Source organism: Bison bison, unplaced genomic scaffold (genome assembly GCF_000754665.1).
Source record: "Bison bison bison isolate TAMUID 2011002044 unplaced genomic scaffold, Bison_UMD1.0 scf7180017864304, whole genome shotgun sequence".
Lineage (NCBI taxonomy): Eukaryota > Metazoa > Chordata > Mammalia > Artiodactyla > Bovidae > Bison > Bison bison.
This window is the reverse complement of record NW_011494876.1, coordinates 7,703,155-7,725,738: the sequence shown is the minus strand read 5'-3', so window position 1 is coordinate 7,725,738 and position 22,584 is coordinate 7,703,155. Positions and strand designations below refer to the sequence as shown.

Here is a 22,584-nt window from a genome sequence, read left to right as displayed (position 1 = left end):
GTCGTGTCTGACTCTGTGTGACCCCATAGACGGCAGCCCACCAGGCTCCCCCGTCCCTGGGATTCTCCAGGCAAGAACACTGGAGCGGGTTGCCATTTCCTTCTCCAATGCATGAAAGGGAAAAGTCAAAGTGAAGTCGCTCAGTCGTGTCTGACTCTAGCAACCCCATGGACTGCAGCCCACCAGGCTCCTCTGTCCATGGGATTTTCCAGGCAAAAGTACAGGAGTGGGGTGCCATTGCCTTCTCCTAATTACTCAATAAATAGGTATAAATATAATCTTTGTACAGGTGAGGCTTTAACACATACACGAGTCTAGTAACTTGCCCAGGTCATCAAACTAATACACGGCATAGCCAGTGACTCTCAGGCCCATAATCGGATCCATCACAGGGCCTTTGACTTTTGCCCTAATAGTGGATAAGGCAATCATTTAACTGTATAGTGCTTTAACAAATGTATGGCCTTTTATGACGATTTTATAGAGGATTTTACAGAGGAATGACACTTCCAAATATTTATATATGTGCAATTTTTTCTTGCTAATATCTTATTTAGCATGCATGCATCAGAATGCATCCAGATTATCTACAGAGTACTATAAAATAATTTAGGAAATGAAAATGAACCAAACTAAGAACCAAGAGGATAAGAATTCTCAAAGAACATTTATTTAACAGATAAAGACTCTGGCATCTGATTTATATACTTATCACATGTGTTATCTAAAACTTCCATATAAAATCTATTTTAAGGCATGCAAATTTAATATATGATGAAAGTCAGTGTGCTAAGTATCTTAAAGTGTTCTCTTTACTAATGCATGTAACAAGATATACTGATTATGCAAGCACATTTAATTGGATATAATTAAAATAATGAGATTTAAATACTGATGATTTTAAAAAGAAAAAGACAGAAGTTGGCATTAGCCACAAGATGCATTCAAAATGTTAATGAAACTTACAGTGTCATTAACATTTTAAGATATAATACTAGTAGTTTAAAAAAGAGCAACCAAAGTAGTTTGGTTTAAAGTAGTTTAAAAAAGACCATTTTTGACCAGTTCTAAACACAGCTTAGAGACATGAGTGACAAAAAAAGATTTAAACAAATAACTTAAGAGCTATTTAGCAACCACTATTTTCTTCAAAAAAAAGGCACCAAAACAACCAAAAAAGGAAGTAAACGTTCCACAGGAAGAGTTGTGCTTGGTACATGGACACAATCTCAAAAGCTCTCACCAATGTCATTCTGACCTGAAATTATCAAATTTAGGTATTCTCTCAACTCTGGTGCCTTTGAAGTGGTTGAAGAAGACCAGTGACGCGTGAAAAGAATAGGCCTGCAGCTGTGAGGCCATATTCCCTTTTCTTAAAGTTTCAAAAGAGTCTGCTGTCTCCAATATCACTGAAGAAGGGACAGTAGGAGTAAAATTCAATAGGGTAGAATAACCTGAAATTTCTATTACATTTCTTTTCTGAACTCTTTGTCTAGCTCACTAATAACAATACAGAAAAAGCGATGTAAGAGTAACTTTCATTAAATTATCCTGAGGCTAAAGCTTTTTTTTTTTTTTTGTAGGATGAGTATGTTTCAATCTTCCATTTTACTGATACAGAAATTGAAAAGGAAGCTTTGAGATGCATTTGAACCTAAATCTCCCAGTATTCCTTAAGGGAAGAAAAAAAAAATCTAGTATCACCGATTAGCTCTGGCAATTGTAAAAAGAACATTCACATTACCATTTACTAAAGAGGAAACAGACAGAATTTAAGTGTCTAGCCCCAAAGCATAAAACTTGAGGATAGAGCAAAAGGACAAGACAAAAACTCTGGAATGGGCATCATAAATATTAGGCTGCATTGGATTCTTGGTTAAAAATCATTAAACTCTACTTAGACACAATTTTCAAATTCAGAAAACTGCAATGAAGACATTACAAAGGCTTAGCTAAAATTTCTAAGGACTACGGACACTTTTTTTTTTTACATTTTTTTTAACCATTTATCATTTATTTATTATTATTTTTTTTTACTTTACAATATTGTATTGGTTTTGCCATACATCAACATGAATTCACCACAGGTGTACACGTGTTCCCCATCCTGAATCCCCTTCCCAGCTCCCTCCCCATACCATCCCTCTGGGTCATCCCAGTGAACCAGCCCCAAACATCCTGTATCCTGCATCGAACCTGGACTGGCGATTCGTTTCTTAAATGATATTATACATGTTTCAATGCCATTCCCCAAATCATCCCACCCTCTCCCTCTCCCACAGAGTTCAAAAGACTGTTCTATATATCTGTCTCTCTTTTTCCCCTCTCCCACAGAGTTCAAAAGACTGTTCTATATATCTGTCTCTCTTTTGCTCTCTCGCATACAAGGTTATTGTTACCGCCTTTCTAAATTCCATATATATGCGTTAGTATACTGTATTGGTGTTTTTCTTTCTGGCTTTCTTCACTCTGTATAACAGGCTCCAGTTTCATCCACCTCATTAGAACTGATTCAAATGTATTCTTGTTAATGGCTGAGTAATACTCCATTGTGTATATGTACCACAACTTTCTTATCCATTCGTCTGCTGATGGACATCTAGGTTGCTTCCATGTCCTGGCTATTATAAACAGTGCTGCGATGAACATTGGGGTACACGTGTCTCTTTCAATTCTGGTTTCCTCAGTGTGTATGCCCAGCAGTGGGATTGCTGAGTCAATAAGGCACTTTTAAGGGTCTTTCTCTCTCTCTCTTTTTTTTAAGGAATCTACTATATTAAATTCCAAATGGAAGCAGTACTCCAGATAGCTAAGGGCTCAACACATGAAAATTTCTGGCAATAATATTCCCTAGGATCTGCAAACTAAGAATCTCAACTTCCTCAAGATAGCATATGATGCTCCCACCAGCTTTCAAAGTGTTTTCATCCCATATATTGAAAAAACACTGGTGGAGCTGAGTGAAAATTTAAAAAGTAATGTCAATTCACCAGAGGCATTAACAGTACAAAATATCTCTCAGAATTCATCGAGATAATGACAAAATCAGGATAGACAAAGGAATTAATGCAGCTCAACAATATTTAGTAAAATGAATGCAATTCCTGTTCAAAATGTAATATTCCAAAATCATTTAGTGTGATTGGCATCATCAAATATAGTGAACCGGATTTCTATTTCAAGATGCAGTTGGTTCTCTTCCAATAACTCAGGTTCTTGGTGCTCCTCCTGTGCACCAGATGTCTGGCCCCAGGCTCTGAAACATCTAACAGCCCTCACAGGGGAGTGCTGGCTTCCCATTGCCATGATGAAATGTATGGAAAAGACCACAGAATGAAAAAATTCCTTAAAAATCTGTTGTTTATGAAATCATTTAACTTCAGGTCAAAGTGAGACACAGGTACACTAAAACACTTTGAAAATGAAAACTGCTACTGAGAAATAATCAAGTCAAAATGAGTGGTTTATCTGTAAAAAGCAAGAGAGGATATTTTCTTTTGTGGGTTTATAATGAAAGAGAGAAGTATGTGAGAATTCTGTTAGTTTAATGCTAAATATACTGTGTGCTAACACAGTAAACACACCGTTTACATGCAAAATACAACGTGCTTCGATAATTTCTCATCAGGTTATGAAGCTCTGAAGCCACCTTATCCACAGATACAGGATTTTTGAATAATATAATTTGTGTATGTTAAAGAAAAAAAAGAGGCCTAGTCATGAACCAAAGTAAAGAAACAATAAAAAAGAAGTGAAGTTGTTTCTTAGCTCTCATTTTGTGGGAAAAAAGTATAAGAAAGTATTATCTTATTTGAGATGTGAAATATTAAGTAAAAAATACCTGAGTAAAATTCTTCCTTTATTTTCAAGTATTTATCTCTTAAAAGGGTAATTATAGAAACACAAACAGCTGAGAATGAAAGACTCTAAATAAGATATACAAGTCTAAGCACTTTCATCTTGTTCTAAGATTCAAATTAAATATCCCTGCTACATATGTTTGTATGTATAGTGAGAAAGAAAATTTACAAATATGGAGGCATGGTATAGTGCTGCAGAGCACAGGTTCTAGATTTAGACTCTTAAGTTTGATTTCTGGCTCTAAGGTTATTGGTTTAAGTCAGTAACCTCTGGCAAATTCCTTAACCTTTCTGGGCTTCAGTTTCCTCAATGGTAAAATAGAGGCAATATTTATGGCTATTATTCAGGCTTATTTTGGAGATCGAATGAAAACAATTAAAATGCTTAGAACATGCCCAGTATATAATAGTTCAGTCCAGTATATAATAGCTCAGTAGTGTTCAACTCTTTGAGACCCCATGGACTGCAGCATGCCAGGCTTTCCTGTCCATCACCAACTCCCAGAGCTTGCTGAAATTCATGTCCATCAAGTCGGTGATGCCATCCAACCATCATATATAACATATGTGCTGGATACATTACATTTATAATATGTAATAAAACACCAGTATATAATAAGTGTTTAATAAACATTATCCATTATTAATTTATGTTAATTTTCTTGTTTAATTCTTTTGACAAAGCTGTGAGGTAGGAATTATTACTCTCCTCCCACACCCGAGGCAAGCTTAGGAACTTGCCAAAAGTCCCACTGAGATAAAGCAGAATCTAACTCTGGATCTGTCTAGTTCCAAGCCAGTGCTCTTACTTTTACCTAACTCATCACACGTTCCCTATGCCTTGCTCTTGTACCACTGTAACATTACAAATATGTACTTTAATTGCTTTTTAAATGGTTTCTCACCCTCACTGCAGACTATATGAGGACAGAGACTGGGTCTTCTATACTCATTCCACTCCTGCCCACTCATATATATTTCAGAGCTTTTGGGTAAGACACTGTATTAGGTGCTAGAATATCACAGAACTCAAAGACCATCCAAAATGACAGATAATCAAATAAATATACAAACTGGTATAGTTGTAGTGAAGGAAAATGTCAAAGTGCTAGAAAACAATGTAAGATTTATTTCTCATTTATTTATATCTCATAAGACTTATTTTTCACATAGCTGACAACAGAGCAGTATGGGATGAGCAAGGAGAGGTAAGAAACCAGAGCATATAGGAACTTTAAGGATCTGGGAGCTTGTCCTTAGTACAGTGAAGATTCCAGCTGGTTTTTAGAATGATCACTTTAGTTGCAGTATAGAGATTAGATTGGAAAAGGATAAGAAAAGAATCTGGGAAATCCACTCAGATGCTCTATGTAGCAGGAGATCAGGGGAAATGTGATGGTGGCTTGGGACTAGGAGGGTAGTGAAGGCGGGAAGAAGTAGACAGATTCAAGGTAGAGTGACGTTCCCATGCCTATCACACCGAATGACAGTTAACAATAATTCAGTAATTTGTTGACTGACTAATCACAAGGGATTCCTCAAGCAGAGCTGTTGCTGGTTCTAAGGCATCCATTAACTCACAGATGTATGACCTTCTCCTGAGCAGTATAATCACCCAGTGGACATGAGATACATAGGAAGATGCTGAAGAAATGAGTATTAAATATACACACCATCTGGCAAGACTCTGCTTGTGAAAAACTCTTGATGTGTAAGTGTATCTTTGTGAAACAAAATGCCTCTCCCATTTTGACAATGAAAAATTTTAGAAGTCAAATATCTTTCTGCTATGTGACTTTCCAAGCTTGTTAGAGAAATATATTATTTAAAATGGCCTGGAGCTATGCTGCCAGAAACACAGTAACACCAAGGGTGCTGAAAGAAAGCCCTTTCATTTAAGGAAAATAAAAAGCTGTAGTTAGAAAGACAATCAAAACTCATTACTCTACCTTCTTTCTTGTAAAACATGGGCTCTGTCATTACTTTCTAAAATAGCAAAAATATTTTGACTGCTATAAACAACAAATTCAAATGTAGAGTTAATACATTTTCTTATAATCTGGTAATTTCACAGGGTCAGGATAGAGAATGTTTTCCCCATTTTATTTAATAATTCTGACCTTTTGTCCCAGACATTTATTTTGCGAAAACTATAAAACTAAAACCATCTGGAAAATTTGTCCATTATATATAAGAACAAGAAACTCTATGATTATAGTCAACCAAATTCAACATCTGACCATTAGTTCTATCACCCATGAAAGTATTTTCCCATCCTTCAAGTGCATTAATCACATGGTAACAAAGGGTCAGGCTTATTTATATCAACTGCTCTCTTGCTAGGACTAAGGTAAACCTAAGATACCTACTACTTTCTCTAATTAAAGCCCTAATTATTATTAACTTAGTTAAAACAATACATTGCCCAGGCCACAGTGATAAGCTCAAGTGTTTGGGGGCACAAATAAAGCATAATTTTGCTTAGGAAGAGAGTGCTCATCCGCAGAAGATTCTGTCCCGAGGTTCAGCCAAGTTTCCTGCACAACTGTGATCAAAAGGCTAACCACCAGCATCCCTACCAGTGCTTTTGAAGAATCTCAGTGTATAGGTGGTAGAGATCAGGAGAATAAGCGGGCTGGACTGTATTCCTATGCAAGGAACCTAACAACTTTAAAAATAAAATACAGTATGCTTACTTCTATTTGGTAGGAAACCACTTTCCTCTACACTGAATATAAAGCTTTATATGGTACACTGTACCTTTAGAACGTTTTTAGAGTCTTGAAAATGGTTTTTCTGCAGAACTAGAAAAAGATACATAAGAGCATCAAATGCTGCTTGGTCTTGTTACTATTAGAAGTAGTTTAAAGAATCTTGCTGACCATGGCAGATGATAAGAGAAAATCTTAGAAGTTAACTGAGATTTAAAGTTGAATAAAATAAAAACATAAATTGTTCCATCTATTCTTTATCATTCCAGAAAACAAAACTATGTGTCATTAGCTAAAATTCATATTTTATCAACACATGCATACACTATTAATATTTTAATTCTGTTGATGTATGGCAAAACCAATACAATATTGTAAAGTAAAAAATAATAATAATAAAAAATTAAAAAAATATTTTAATTCACATAAAAAAGAAACTGATAACCTCAAATTTATATTAATCCCACTTAATTAAGAAAGCTCTTCCTTGCCCTTGGTCTGCACCAGTGTATCTAGTACAAAATTAACTTAATAGGAAAAGTCACTTATTTCAGCAGGGGAAATAAAAGACTAAAAATAAGACTTTGACCTTGGACAGCTATTAATTACAAGGAAAAATTAGAAAACATATACACTAAATATAATGTATAATTGAGTCCCTAAATAATATTCCATTCTGAGTACAGAAATTAAATGTTATTTTCATTCTCAGAATTACATCAGATAACAGCGCTCAACTGAGTAAAATTTGTATATTCTTACTTTTGCTAAACAACTTGTTCATAGCAAGGCCATTTAAAACAAATATATCCCAAGCCATCTATATGTAGACAGAAAAACTGAATATATCTCAACAAAAGTAAATAACATTAAGATACTCTACACAGAAAATCCTAAAGTGCTACCAGAAAACTACTAGACCTCATCAATGAATTTGGTAAAGCTTCAGGATACAAAAGTAATATACAGAAATCTCTTGCATTCCTATACAGTAACAATGAAAAATCAGAAACAGAAATTAAGGAAATAAACCCATTTACCACCATATCAAAAAGAATAAAGTACCTAGGAACAAACCTACCTAAGGAAACAAAAGACCTGTACTGTGAAAACTATGAAACACTGATGAAAGAAACTGAAGATGACACAGATAGAAAGATACACCATGTTTTGGGGTTGTGTGCTGTGCTCTGTAGTGTCACTCTTAGATTGCAAGAATCAATACTGTCAAGATAACCAAACTACCATGACAATCTACAGATTCAATGCAATTTCTATCAACTTACCAATGGCATTTTTTAAACAGAACTAGAACAAAAAATTTAAAATTTGTATGCAAACAAAAAAGACCCCTCATAGCTAAAACAACTCTGAGAAAGAAAAATTGAGCTAGAGGAATCAGAATCCTTGACTTCAGACAATACTTCAAAGCTACAGTTATTAAAACAGTATGGCACTGGCACAAAAACAGAAATATAGATCAATGGAACAGGGTAGAAAGCTCAGAGAAAAACCTATGCATCTATTCTTAATGAATCTATGAAAAAGGCAAGAATATGGAGAAAAGACAGTCTCTTCAATAAGTGGTGCTGGGAAAACTTTACAGCTACATGTTAAAGAATAAAATTAGAACATTCTCCAACACCAGACACAAAAATAAACTCAAAATGGATCAAACACCTAAATGTAAGGCCTGACACTATAACACTCTTAGGAGAAAACATAGAGTAGAATACTCTGACAAAAATCACATCAATATATTTTTGGATCCACCTCCTAGTATTATGAAAATAAAAACAAAAATAAACAAATGAGACCTAATTAAACTAAAAGCTTCTACACAGCAAAGGAAACCATAAACAAAATGAAAAGACAACCCAGAGAATGAGAGAATATGTTTGCAAAGTGACCAACTAGGGATTAATCTCCAAAATATGCAAACAGTTCATGCAACTGTCAAAAAAACAAACAACTCAATTAAAAACTGGACAGAAGATCTAAACAAACATTTTTTCCAAAGAAGACATACAGATGGCCAAAAAGCACATGAAAAGATGCTCAATATCACTAGTTATCAGAGAAATGCAAATCAAAACTATAGTGAGATATCACCTCACATCAGTCAGAGCAGCCATCATCAAAAAGTCTACAAACAATAAACATTGGAGAGGGTGTGGAGAAAACAGAAACCTCCTACCTTTTCAAATCATAGGCTCTTCATTATTAAATTCAGGATCCTTTGATATTTTCTTAAACAGATGAAATCTGTTTTCTCCCCTTAGGGAAATGCCAGACTACAGTATATCCAGAAATACTATTAAATTAGTTTAATTACTTCATGTTGACTTGATAAGTCACTGCTCTTTAATGCAAAAACTGCCAGTTGTAATTAATGACTCTTAGCACTGCGTCAATTGATCAAATGTCTAATACACATAAAACATTGAAAGAAGTTCTATATATCTTACAGCAATTCAGTAGAGAAGTCTTGTCCCAGGGGTATGTAAATCTGAAGTACAAGAAACCTCTGGATCAGTCCAACTAAAATGAAAGGAGGAAAATATATGTTTGTATGTCTGAATCATTTATATGTACATATAAACAAAACAATCACATGCCATCAATAAGCTGAAGCTTCTATCATTTCAATAATATACACAACTGCAAGAACACTCTCCCGAGTTACAATCTCACTACAAAAGAAAAAAAATGATGCAATCAAATCCAACTCTAACAACAAATGTTGTCTTTTAAAGTCCCATCTGTGGGCTTGGTGAAATCTTTATGAAAATTTATAAAATAATACTTTTTTATTTACTGTTTTTATTAGGTTGCAAGAAAGTGTACACATTCAATAGACACATATAAAACTGAACTATAGGTTTTCTCATTAAGGCAGTCATAAAAGCATGTAGCAATTATTCTTATTCACTGACAATTTTAACTGTATTTAACAACTTAACGAAAAATAATAGATCAGAAAAACAGTTGATGAGCCATATCTAGTTCATATGGTTTTAAATGTGTCTAAAATGAGATGGATGGAGGAACATATTTTCAGTTAAATACCTTTTGTTAATTTAAAATATATTTAATTTAATGCTCACAAATTAAAAACTTATAGCTTTTATTCACCATCACCAGCTTCATCTGAATTAAAAATATCTGGAGAAAGACCTATGGCACTTTTGATAATTGAAGTCTACAACTGCTTCAAAAATCAGCTGACTTTGTATTACCTCTTCAGACCTATTCACTTAATTCTTTTCCTCTTAGCTTTTGAACTTTCACTTGATATCTCAATTATGATGCTTTTAATGAATGTTTTAGTATCACTTCCTCCTGAAACATGACTTCCAGGAATTTGTTTTTCCCTAATGTGGAATGTTGCTTAGGAAGTGGAGATGTCTTGATACAACTGTGAACCTCTCCTACAAATCTAATAGTACAAGCCAATACGTGGAGAAAACGCTTCAAGAAAGGTAACTGGTCTAACATGAATGCTGTTTTCTATTCATCCCAACTTAGTAGACTTAACAAATTTAAGTATTTTAAAGTAACAATTTTTATTTGGATAGTCTACATATAAAAATGCTCTGGTTTAGAATTCTTATGTTAAATTTTTACAACATTCCTGAAGAACTTAAATAGTTCCTATATTTTATTTCAAATCTAGTTTCTAATCAATAAACTTATTTGACCAAATGTGCTTAATATTTTAAAAATCAAACATACAAGGATAAATTTTACTTAAAATACTAAGCTGCAAAGAGTCATCAGTAGAGGTACTAGTCTCTGATCTTAGAAAATTCTCTAGGAATCAGGTTCTACCACATTTATGGGAACAGCCAACAAGACAACTAGAGCTCTGGACCACAAAACCAAAATGAAATACCCAGATGAGGCCAACTTAAATAAAACACCATTAATCAATCTCTCTCTTGTATCTTCCATTGATTGGCCCTACAGTATTTTTTCCACTGCAGAAAGGCCCCATAAAGAGAGCTGAGAGAGCACTGGGATAAATGAAATCTCTCTTTACAAAAGGTCCTAATTTATGTCACAGATCTCACTGAATCAGCAACTGTTCTCTTCAAACACAAAGAGCTACACACATAGGGCATTTCTGTATGAACATTTTTAGATATGAAAGATGCTTGCCCTCAAAAAAAAGAAAGTGTTGTAATTCAACTCCCTCACATATAGAAGCCCTAGTTTCCAAAAGGCTTCACTTCTAAGATTAAAAGAAGTACGACAATACCATACGGTAATGATCTGATAAAGAAAAAAGCACTCTAATAACATTTGACAGACACTGATCCTGTCTGTCAGAAATGCTAAATAAACTCTATAGCAACATTTTTTCTTCCAGTGGCCGAGTAAATTTAAACTGACTCTTTGGCCAAGTAAATTTAAACTGACTCTTCATGTCTACATTATATTTAAAATCACTCTAAGCAATGCTGGAACTATTGTTAGTCAGAAAATGCCCATCAAGTACATAAAATTCATAAAAATTCACTTTTTTACTGAAATATGCAGGTTTCTGCAGTTTTATAACATGTTCTCTGCCCAAGACAAGAGCTACCTCTATTTTTAAGAGGTCAGATCCTTTCTTCTTTTGAATATTTTAAGACACATTTATTTAGTAAATAGATTTTTAAACAGTGGTTTTACAGTTGTTTCATTACAGCAAATTACAGTTGTATACCTCAACATACACTTTGCAAGTGTTACACTGTCCAAAGTGTTGGGACCAAACCACAGTACATTTTTTCTTCCAGTGGCCGAGTAAATTTAAACTGACACAGTACAGTTATCTTTTATAAGTAACTTGGTAACAGTAACCTGAAGGTACTTCCCGATTCTACTGGACTCCTGACACAGACAGGACACTAAAATGCACCTTAGCTGCTGTAGCACAGAAAACAGGAAACAATTATAGCTTCATAATAGGTTATTCCACACCTCTTGCGCACATCAGAAAACCTGTTTGGGCCCTTTTACTTTTCATATGTAAAACCGGGTTGATAATTTAGGTTTACCCCTCACAGAATTATTTGTGTAAATCAAATGAGATCTATCATTCAATAAAGATTTATTGAGCATCTACTATGAAAAAGACTCAGTGTTAAAGCTTTCAAAGTGAACAGGACAGACACGCTCTCTGCTCTCTTGGAACTTACATACTGGGTTTCATGAAGGAGAAGGTCACATTGCTATGAAAGCCTATATAATCCTGAGTCATTGGGAGGAAGAGGATGATGAGTGAAGGTTTTCTTGTAGAAGTAACAGTGGAGTTCAATTAGGAAGAACAGCAGAGATTGACTGGGCAAGGAAGATAGGGGCGGAAGAGAGGAAAAAATATCATATAGAGAGGGAATACTCCATATAGAAGAGGCTATAGTAGATTAGATGAACTTAAAGGACTGACAGGAGACAGAAGGGGAAAAGGAGCAGGGGATATATCTGGCAAATAAGTCAGGGACGTGGGGCTGAAAGCCCCGTGAAAGATACAGGTCATCCTAAAATCAACAAGAAGCCACTCATCCATTCATTCATTTATTCCACACAAGATCTACTGAACGTTTACTATGTGCCAGGCACTGTTCTAGGTGAACAAAGTGGACTAAGTTTCTGTGTTGGTAGGTCTTAGTTTCTGGTGATGGTGAAAAAACCAATAAAAGAACATACTAAACAGCAAGTTCAAGGTGATAATTACTGTAGGAAAATGGACACCAGGGTAAAGGAGATTAAGAATGCAGAAGGGATACAAAGCACAGGTTGTAATTTAAGTATGGGTAAGCACGGGTCCTCACTGAGAAGATGACATTTTATTTGGCAAAGGCCTGAAGAAGGGGAGAGAGTGAGCCATGAGGCTACTTGGAAAAAGAAAGCCCTAGGCAGAGGGTATGGCTTGTGCACAAGTGCTAAGGTACTAGACTGTGGCTGAAAATAGCAAGGAGACCTATATGATGGAAGAGAGTGAACAAGGCAAAGGAACCGGAGATAAGATCAGAGTTAAGAGAACATCAGATACTACAGTGCCCTATAGATGTTTGGGTTTTACCCAGAGAGAGATGGGGCATTTTCAGCAGAAGAGTGCTTGATCTAAAAGTATCAGTCTGGCAGCTAAATTGACAATGGACTGTGGGGAGGCAAGTCAGAAACAGAGACTAATTAGAAGGCTACTGCAATACTCCAAGATAATGGAGGGTGGCAGCAGGGAAAGTAGCAAGAGGCAGTCAGACTCTAAAACTAATTTAAAGATAGAGCCAACAAGATTTTCTTGATGGTTAAATGAAAAGAAGGAAAAAATTAAGATGATTTAAGAGTTTTTGGTCTGAGCAACTGAAAGACAACTTGCTAACACCTGAGATGGGGCAATCTGCAGGAGGAGGAAGAAAAATTTCCAAGGTAAAGCTATCCATGTAGAAAGGTCAACTAAGCAATTGAATATACAAATCTGGAGTTTGGGACACAAGTCAGTGATAAGAATGCAAGCTGGTATACAGCAGAGATGAAATTTAAAGCCATCAGACTAGAGTCTGAAACTAAAGAAGTAAACGTAGTTTAGTCTCAAGAAGGTCCAAGACTAAGTCCAGAGGCATTGCCACATTAAGTTGGGTTGGAGAGAAGAGGAAGAACCATGAAAGGAGACAGAAGAAAGACCAGTGAAGTAGGAAAAAGAAAAACAAAAAAAATCCAGGAGTATGGGCATCCTGAAAGATGAGTGGAGAAAGTACTATATATATCAAGTAGAGGATGTCAATTTTTGTCAATGCTGCTGCTAAGTTGAACAAGATGAGAGCTGAGAACTGGCCACTGGATTCAAGAACAGAAAGAGCAGTAGAAGCCTTGACAAGAGCACTGTCAATAGAGTGGTAAAGTCAAAGCCACTGAAGGGTTTTAGAAAGAGGAAATCATAGGAAGTTTATCTCAAAGAATTACAAAAAGTTAGGGCAGGGGTAGGCTGAGGGGAACTTCATAAAGATGACCTCATCCACCAGAGCAGCTGAAACTTAGATCAATACACAGCTTTAGGGATGCCGATCCCGAGACACACACCATTTGATTAAGATATCACAGGCAGAGAAAAGTATGGTTTCAAACATGAGCCTCAAATAGAAAGTCCCCAAGGAGACCATCCAAATGATAGATATTTACATGTAATAGAGTTTCTTTTCATATGGGCATCTCTGTATAACACATTCCAGCCTCAATAGCAACATGGGCTTATTTAACTGGCTAATGAACTACAAGTTTCAGTATCAAGGCCAACTGTTTACTATCAGAAATTATAAAGTAAATCGTTACAGATTCTTAGTATGAGAAGTTTAACAAAATTACTGAATTCCAACTATATATGATACACTAAGTTAGGGGTACAAAGTGGAGAAATACACAATCTGATAATCGCACCTTCCTTTATTTGATAATACATAGAGTTAAAAAAAAAACTTTGACATATTCAGAGGTGCTCAAATATAATTCAGAATATTACTATTTAAAATTAAAATTTAAAAATACTGAATTTCATTATTAAAATTCCTTCATAGGTACTTAACACAGTAGGAAATACATATGAAGTGTCTAATGTCAAGTTGGCAAAAATAAAGGGGGTTTTTACTCTTAAAAGAGGAATACAAAATGGTAATTGAACTTAATTTAGAATCCTTAACTTAAAGTCAATTCTTTATTCAAAGCATACCATTAAATTTAAATTTAACCATAACAACTTCACATAGGTCATTTTACAGAAGTGAAATAATTATAAGTTGCTATTATCAAAAATTCCAAATAATTAATCTTAAAGGCATTAGTACAGGGCAGACTATATAAAACTGCTTCATTTGTTACAGGGATGTACATGCTACAGAAAAGATTAATTTTTAATTGCAGGACATTGTACAAGAAATACATTAGAAGATTTTTCTTTCTTTGAATTAAAACTATCATCTTTCCATTTTTAAAAAGCAATTATAACACATTAAATTTGCTTTATGTCTTAAAAAAAACATAGATAAAAGTAGGCAAGGGGAGCTTGTCTTTAATCACTGAGCCTTTGTTAGAGGAGAAATCTTTCTCAGGGCCAACTGAGAAAGGTTACTAGAAGTGATTTGATTTTGTCAATAACATCATCACGGGCATAGATGCTAAAGGCATCACATGGATGTAGAGGCCAACAATAATAAATTAAAAAGAACTAAAATTGGTTTAGAGCAAAGTCATGTTCCTGAATATCAGATGTGTTCACTTTACAGTCAATAGTCTTAAAAGATGGTCCGTGTTTCCTGTTAAAAAATAACCTATATTTTCAGACATGTTTCCATGGCTTATCTCAGTTCACCTTATTTATCAGTACAGATTTATGGAGAAATTTAAAAAAAATCTCTGCTATTAAAAAATGCAAACTATGAGGAAATCATGGTTTTAAAATGGTAATAAACTAATAACAATTATTTTAACAATGACTATCCCTCCTCTTTGAAGTTGTTTTTTATTTTATTCAGAAAGATACCATTTTAAAATAAATCATCTTCCAACTATAATTTCTATGATTTGATTTATGTCTTAGAAATCTAAAATATGCATGTAGTAGCTTGAAATAGTAGATAAAACAGAGTCTATAAAGGTTTAGAAAACAAGATTAAAAGGAGAAAATCAGATACCAAGACTGGGTCTTTTCATAGTTCATGGTACACAACAGGTATTCAATAAATGTTCTTAATGAAAGAAGAAGTAAATAATGAATGTAAAAAATAACTGATTACCTACATTGGTTAAAACATAATAGATAAATTTAGGACAAAGTTAATGAAAATATGGTTAATCATTTTGATAATTTATATTTCTTAAATCACATCAGGGTATGCAGAGCCTAATTTTGTGGCAGAGCACTGAATTTTAACCCTAGTTTGGCCAACAATTGGGGTTCTGATCATAAATTTAGGTGATCGCTCAGGGTTCCTTCTGCTTTAAACCACTATTCCTAATTCCCAGAACAGATAAGAATTGAAATCTATTCTGGGGTTTTTTGTTAAATCACATATTCATATCTTTACTTATTAGATATGAATATTTCTAAAGGTATATAAGTTGATATATTACTAAGTAAGCCTTATATAGTACTTCACATATATTTTCCCTCAAAAATTAATTCACTATAAGAACTCATGAGTTTATTTCAAAGTATAGCCTTAACAATCTGAGCTCTTGATGAGGAATCAACCTTAGTGTGTTTATCCATAAAAGACTTATTGTCTTTTAATTAAAAGAATTAAAAAAAATGAAATGCTCAGGAAGTCATTGGCACACTGCTGCTGCTGCTGCTAAGAAGCTTCAGTTGTGTCCGACTCTGTGCGACCCCATAGACGGCAGCCCACCAGGCTCCCCCGTCCCTGGGATTCTCCAGGCAAGAACACTGGAGTGGGTTGCCATTTCCTTCTCCAAAGCATGAAAGTGAAAAGTGAAAGTGAAGTCGCTCAGTCGTGTCCAACTCTTTGCAATCCCATGGACTGCAGCCTACCAGGCTCCTCTGTCCATGGGATTTTCCAGGCAAGAGTACTGGAGTGGGGTGCCATTGCCTTCTCCACATTGGCACACAGTAAGTGCTTAATAAACATCATTACTATTCTAATGAAATAATCTTATACATATTTTGTAATTTAGAAGGTTAAATAATCTTCTAAATCTTCTTTAAAATAGAAGTAAATTTCTAATAAACAATGAAGCAGAATCTCTTTTCAAAAGCCTGGTATAAAGTTACTCTTTAAATTAAAAAAAAATCTTATTACTATATATCAACAGATTCCAGTAAAAGCCAAACTTACACGTCTGTTTATGAGACTTAGAAGTTTCACTTTAAGCATCAAATGTTAAGCTTCAGTGTTAAAAATCTTACTTACGGATTTGCTTATTCTCCTTTGGTAACTGTATTTTATTTGTTTGGCTGCTGCCTTCCAGTACAAACACAAAACTTTTAACTTCTTTATCAAATTCCTACAGAACAAAATTGAACACAGTGGTAATTGTGTGTTTTATTTGACTTTTATTATAAAATTGAAGTAGCAAGCCCATACAAAAAGCCCCACACTCAAATGACTTAAAAATAGGCCCAGGTCTTAATGATGCTGCTAAGACTAGCTGGGAATTGGAATACAGAAGCCACAATTAGCTACTTGGCAAATTCTCTTCTATATCAAGACACTCTTCCACCAAATAATAAGTTTTCCAACGTCAGGGATTCCCAAGTTACTAATTTAGAGTTTCCAGAGTCCAGGTATCCTTCCCCTTCTATAATCAATGTATTTCTGTTTAATAGCACAGGCTGAACATCGCTCTCTGTTAACAGTACAATAAACCATCTAAATTATGCTGTATCTAGTCTGCAAGTTCCTTGGTTTCAAGCCATGGCTCATATAGAATTAATCAGTGCCTTATTTTACCAGTCTTCTAACGTGAAGTTCCATACATCATTTACTTAAAATCAGTACAAATTAAAGTGTTACAACTAAGGAAGGTTATCTAAAAAACAAACATAAACACACCTGGAAATGAAAAACTTATTATACATGAGAATCCAATTTCTATCAAAGTATTAATGGAAATGGTTATTATTATTATTTTTTAATCTTGGAGCAAATTTCCAGTCTTTAAATACAAAGACCCCTTTTTCACAGAGAAACCTTTCATAGATCCTCTTCCTTTTGGTACATGTTTTAAAAATACATTGTAACCAATGGTTGCTAAGGATTAAGTAACATTTAAATAAATCTGTATTATATTTATTACAATAACATTTCTCATGTATTTGCAATGAACATAGACTGTATTATTTATTTCATCTGCACACATGTTGGGCATACATTAAAACCTTTTAGCAGCTTATCAAAATCTTGAACATGACCATAAACCCTTGTGTAGTCCAGCCCCTGCCCAGTTTTTCTAACTTCATCTCTTGCCTCACACTCTCCTCCACTCTGCATCCTAGCCCCTAGCCTTCCAGCAGTTTCTAAAAAATTCTAAGTTCTCTCCAAAGCAAGGACTTTATACCTGCTTTTCTCATTGCCTGAAATGTTTCTCTCTCTACCAGCTCTATCTGGTGCCTAGCTAGCTATTATTTCCTCAGGGGACCCTTTCCTGACCTCTCTGCTCTATACCCTCACAGCACCAATTTACTTTCATTCATAGTAAAAGCTATAAAATTTTGAGCAAGTTACTTAACCTTATCATGCCTATAAGATAAGCATAAGTGTACTTTATGAAATACAAGGTTATTGTACAGACTATATAACATGTAATGTGCTCAATCCTATGGTTGGCAAACAGTAAGCACTCAATTAATAGTAGTTTAAAAAACTATCCATAGAACAAAGTCTCTAGAAAGACATTTTTCTCTTAACTGTACAAGAGAGAGGAGAAAGAGAAAAAGACAGGGAAGGATATGGATTTTTAGGTCTGGTGGCCAAGAGGCTGAGGTAGTTCCTACCTGATGTTATTGGTTTTCCCTGTGAAATGGGGGGTGAAGTCTTCTGGTAAATGAGTGAGGAGGGCCTGTCTTGGGGGTGGGTTGGGGGTGGGGGTAAGGAGTTTATGGCTGGAAACCTGAAAGATACTAAAGAATCATTTTAGAGACCAGGAGAACAAGATTAGGTTCTTGGACTGTTCATACTTAATTCACAGCATTATCAACCTGAAAGACTATAGATATTTTCTCCAAAGGTATTGTGAAGCCCACATACAGACACAGGAGAGATATGATTAGGAATTCAGGAACAGTTGGCATTTGCTAGGCAGGCATGATGAAAGGAAAAGGAGCAGGGCATTCAAGGTCTTGACTGGGAAGTGACTGAAATTTTGGACCATGGATTCTGGGCTGGAGAGAAAAAGAAAGTGAAGACAGACTAAGTGAGTGATTAAGTAGGTAAGTAAGTAAATCAATCTAAACACTGAGAAAAAAGTAGAATGGTCAATGGCCTAATAGTCACAATTAGGTTGAAGAACAAATAGAGTGGGAGTAACTAGGCAAGCAACATTAAGAATCGAAGACTAGACTCAAGGTCTCAGGAATTTCAGAGGCCATGCAGTTTCAGTGATAAAGTACAAAGTGTGACAGAGGGAAACAGTGCTGAAGTAGAGTGGAGAGGTCATTAGAGAGGAAGAAATCAAGAAAATGAGAAGCTCAGGGTTTGAAGATTTTCCTCACAGATACTGAAGTCGCCTAAAACAATAGAAGGACTTGACATGTAGAGAAGGGTTATGAGCTGTGTGCCAAAGTCTTCAATGAGGAGGGGTATCTCAAAGGGCTGTAGCCAGTATCACGAAAGGGTTTTGAAGTGAATGAACAGGTAAACCAGTTCTGAGACCTTACCAAGTCCTTTTTGTTACAACCTTTAGTCTCATTTCTTTCCTGGATTTAGCTGGCTTTAATTTCTAACACTTACTTTCCAAATCACAGATGGACTGCCGAGGATCTTCCATTTTGCTCCAGGATTTTTACCCTGGGCACTAAAGATTTCAACAAATGCACCTCCCTAGGGTGAAAAAAAATTTTTTTTAAATTACAGTGAAAGACAATGCTAAGAAGGAGGAAATATTATCTACCACATAGTCTATAACCACTGTTCTAGCAATTTGTCAGTAAAGTAGATCTGAGAGGAAACATTATCCTTGTTATTATTCCTTTGTATCTTGGGTGTATCTAAGCAACAACTGTTCTAATTCAAGTCATCTCAAGTTAATAGTTTAAATTTTTTTTTGAAAGCAAACATTAAATAAATTTCAAGCTATACAAACTTTACAATCTCTCAGTGTAAGATTCATTTACTTCATGTATATAGTTCATGCTCACAAAATATTTTATTCAACACACACTAAAGAGTCAAAACTCAACTCTCAGGCAAGGCTAATCAAACTGGATAATTATCTCTGGCTACAAGCTTTCTAGTCACACTAACCTGAGTTCCAATACCAGTTCTTCCATTTATTAACTGACCTTGGAGATACTTAACCTCTTGATTCTCCTGTAAAATGGGTTGTCAGATTACACAGGACAGTAAACATAAACCATCACATTCAGTACCTTGCATAGAGCTCATTAGTACCAATAATGATTATTCAAAAAAAGGGCAAATTGAATAGTACTGGGTCAATTAAAAAAAGCTTGAACTTGGAGAGGGAGTGATTCTTATTTTAAGAATTCCTATAAGATTTTTTTTATATATTTAACACAACTTGGTGATCTACAAAATATGTACAAAAAAAGAGAATTATTTCTATAGACATGCTAAATGTTCCCTATTGTAATCCTGAGAACATGGAGGGACATGCTCACATAAAATCACGAAACACATTACTGAATGTCCATAAGCTTTAATTATAAAAGAGAGGCATTATAAATGATTGTCTCTAAGGAAGAGTTTACTGAAAGAAACTGAAAACCTGAGAGTAAATATGATTTATTTTATGGCCTGTTAATTTATAAGCAGTGCATAAGCAACTGTCTGATTTTCATAAAGAGTCCAGCTTTTAATTTTTCTCAATAATACAAAGATATTTTTGCTTCTGTGTTTTAACATATAATCACTTGAAGCTGCGACATTTTATGTCTTCCCGAGGGAGTGTTATGTGCAAACCGAGAAAAAGAATTACTATAGCTTCTGATGTCAGGGTGTATTTCACTATGAATTTTAAATGTGAGGAAGTTTTTTTTAAGAGAAAAATCCATACACCTGAAGAGACAGAAAAATATACCTCCCCCATGCCCATTCCTTTCTGCTATCGCCTGTTTCCCACAGTAGACACATGTTTTTATATAATAATATATATTTTACCTATATTAAGTGAAAGAAACTCTCTAAAATTGTTCTAACACATTTAATGACATCAAATGTAATAGAAGAGAACTGCGGAATACTCTGAGGAGACTCCTAAGAAGGCAGGTAGTATATGGTGAAAAGCAAACAAAGAAGCGTGGGGACTTCCTTGACGGTCCAGGAGTCTCCGCTTCCAACGCAGGGGGCACCAGTTTCACCTCAGGTTGGGAAACTAAGCTGTCCCGCGGCAACTACTGAGCCCGCGCACTAGAGAGCCTGGACACTACGAAAATCAGACATTAACAGGCCATAAAATAAATCATATTTATTCTCAGGTTTTCAGTTGCTTTCAGTAAACTCTTCCTTAGAGACATTCATCTATAATGCCTCTCTTTTATAGTTAAAGCTTATGGACATTCAGTAATGTGCTTCGTGATTTTATGTGACCATGTCCCTCCATGTTCTCAGGATCACAGTAGAGAACATTTAGCATGTCTATAGAAATAATTCTTTTTTGTACATATAGATCTCCAAATTGTATTAAATATATAAAAAAATCTTATAGGAATTCTTAAAGAAAGAATCACTCCCTCTCCAAGTTCAAGCTTTTTTAATTGACCCAGTACTATTCAATTTGCCCTTTTTTTGAATAATCATTACTGGTACTAATGAGCTCTGTGTTCACCCAGCGCAGCCAAAACATAAAAGCAACAGAAGAGGTGACCAGTAGAGGACTGTTCCAGCACAGGGACAAAATTGTTCGTAACAGCAGTACTAAGATGGCAGACACATGGAGAATGTAGGAGGGCAGGAGACTGGAGTCAAGGAAGGGCAGGGAGATGCCCAGTGAGTTGAGGAAAGCTGGAGAGCTTTGGAAACTATTCAGGGTAGGCACGGTGACTGAAGAGCCAGCAGCAGTTTCCCTCAGTGTGTTATCTGGACCACCTGCATCTAAATCAACTGCGGAAAGGTTCTATGAAGGTAAATTAACTATTCCATTGACAGAGATTCTCATTCACTCTATTTGAGGGTGAGGATCAGGAAACTGGTATTTTTACACGTACTCCAAATAATCTTAATGTACCGCATGTTTGAGAAATGACTAACCTCCAGTTTGGGGCGGGGGGCGGTGGCAGAAAATAGCACATGGCCAAAGTGCTTATGCTCTTTCTGGGCTTAACCCATTCATGCATTCACTTATTTACTCTCTTCTAAATAGCGTCCGAGTTACAAGAGTGCCTCAAAATTGGTAAAACTCAAGATTGATGGGTCCTGTCCTCAAGTTTCTGGTCCAGGAGGTCTGGTTGAGGGTTTAAGACTGCATTTCAGTCACAAACACAGGCATCCCTACACCTTGAGAAGCAGGGAACTGTTGAGTGAACAAAAATCAAATCATATCCCCAAACGTCAGTTGCTTTTTTTTTTTTTTTGGTGGGGGACGAGGGTCAAGAGAACTTACCCAGTAATTCCTTCTTACCCCTAAAAAGACAGTATTATTTGGGGATGTGGGGTAGGGAGTGGGGTGGCTGAGAGTTGTCAACAGAACGTGAGCTACCTCACCCGAGAGGAGAAACTAGACAGGATGGACAGCGTTTCGGGTTACCTGGTACTCATTTTTGAACATTCCTGCAGGGGGCCCAGGGCTTGAGGGGCACGGAGTTCAGGGCTTCCAGAAAAATAGCTTGACACAAACGGCTGGAAGTCGGCGGGAGGGCGTGAAGCTCGGGGCCCGACGGCCAAGGAAGGGCTTCGTGCTCCGTCGCTACTCCCAGGGTCTTCTCAGCCCTTAGTCAGCTCCACCTCAGACCCGCGACCCGAACCATCACGGCCCAGCCTCCAGGGTGCCCGGGTCTGTGAGGGGACTGCTGCCTGGGGGAGCTCCCGGCGGCAGCCCGGGATGAAGTGTGTGCGTAATCTACGTGACTGGACGCACAGACGCCGAGGCTCGGACAACCGCCCGCCCGCTAGCCCGGGAAAGGCTGGCGCCTGCACTCAGCTTTCTTTAGTTCCCGCCGCCGTCCCGCCCCCGAATCCTCTCGGAAAAGGGCGGGGGCGAGAAGGACAGACCTTCCGACCGCGCCCATTGGTTCCTAGTAGGCGCCAGCGCACGGCGCTGTCTGAGCGTCACGCCGAGGGACACGTGAGACTACGCAATGACGTAGGCGTTGCCCAGGCAACCTTTCCCGCGGAAAGGGT

General features: G+C 36.2%; 1 protein-coding gene across 3 annotated transcripts in view; it reads right to left on the bottom strand.

Moving 5' to 3' along the window:
• LOC104997073 (chromosome unknown open reading frame, human C3orf67) overlaps nt 1-22,357 on the bottom strand; it is a 262,189-nt gene extending 239,832 nt beyond the window's left edge. For all 3 annotated transcript variants that reach the window (XM_010851543.1, XM_010851545.1, XM_010851544.1), the window contains exons 1-4: nt 21,992-22,357; nt 19,018-19,107; nt 16,480-16,573; nt 9,040-9,112 (exon numbers count right to left, since the gene is read on the bottom strand). In XM_010851543.1, coding sequence (XP_010849845.1) covers nt 9,040-9,112; nt 16,480-16,573; nt 19,018-19,107; nt 21,992-22,012 — 278 coding nt within the window. In that variant the 5' untranslated portion in view covers nt 22,013-22,357. The remainder of the gene's footprint in view (nt 1-9,039; nt 9,113-16,479; nt 16,574-19,017; nt 19,108-21,991) is intronic.
• Between the last annotated feature and the right edge of the window lie 227 nt (nt 22,358-22,584).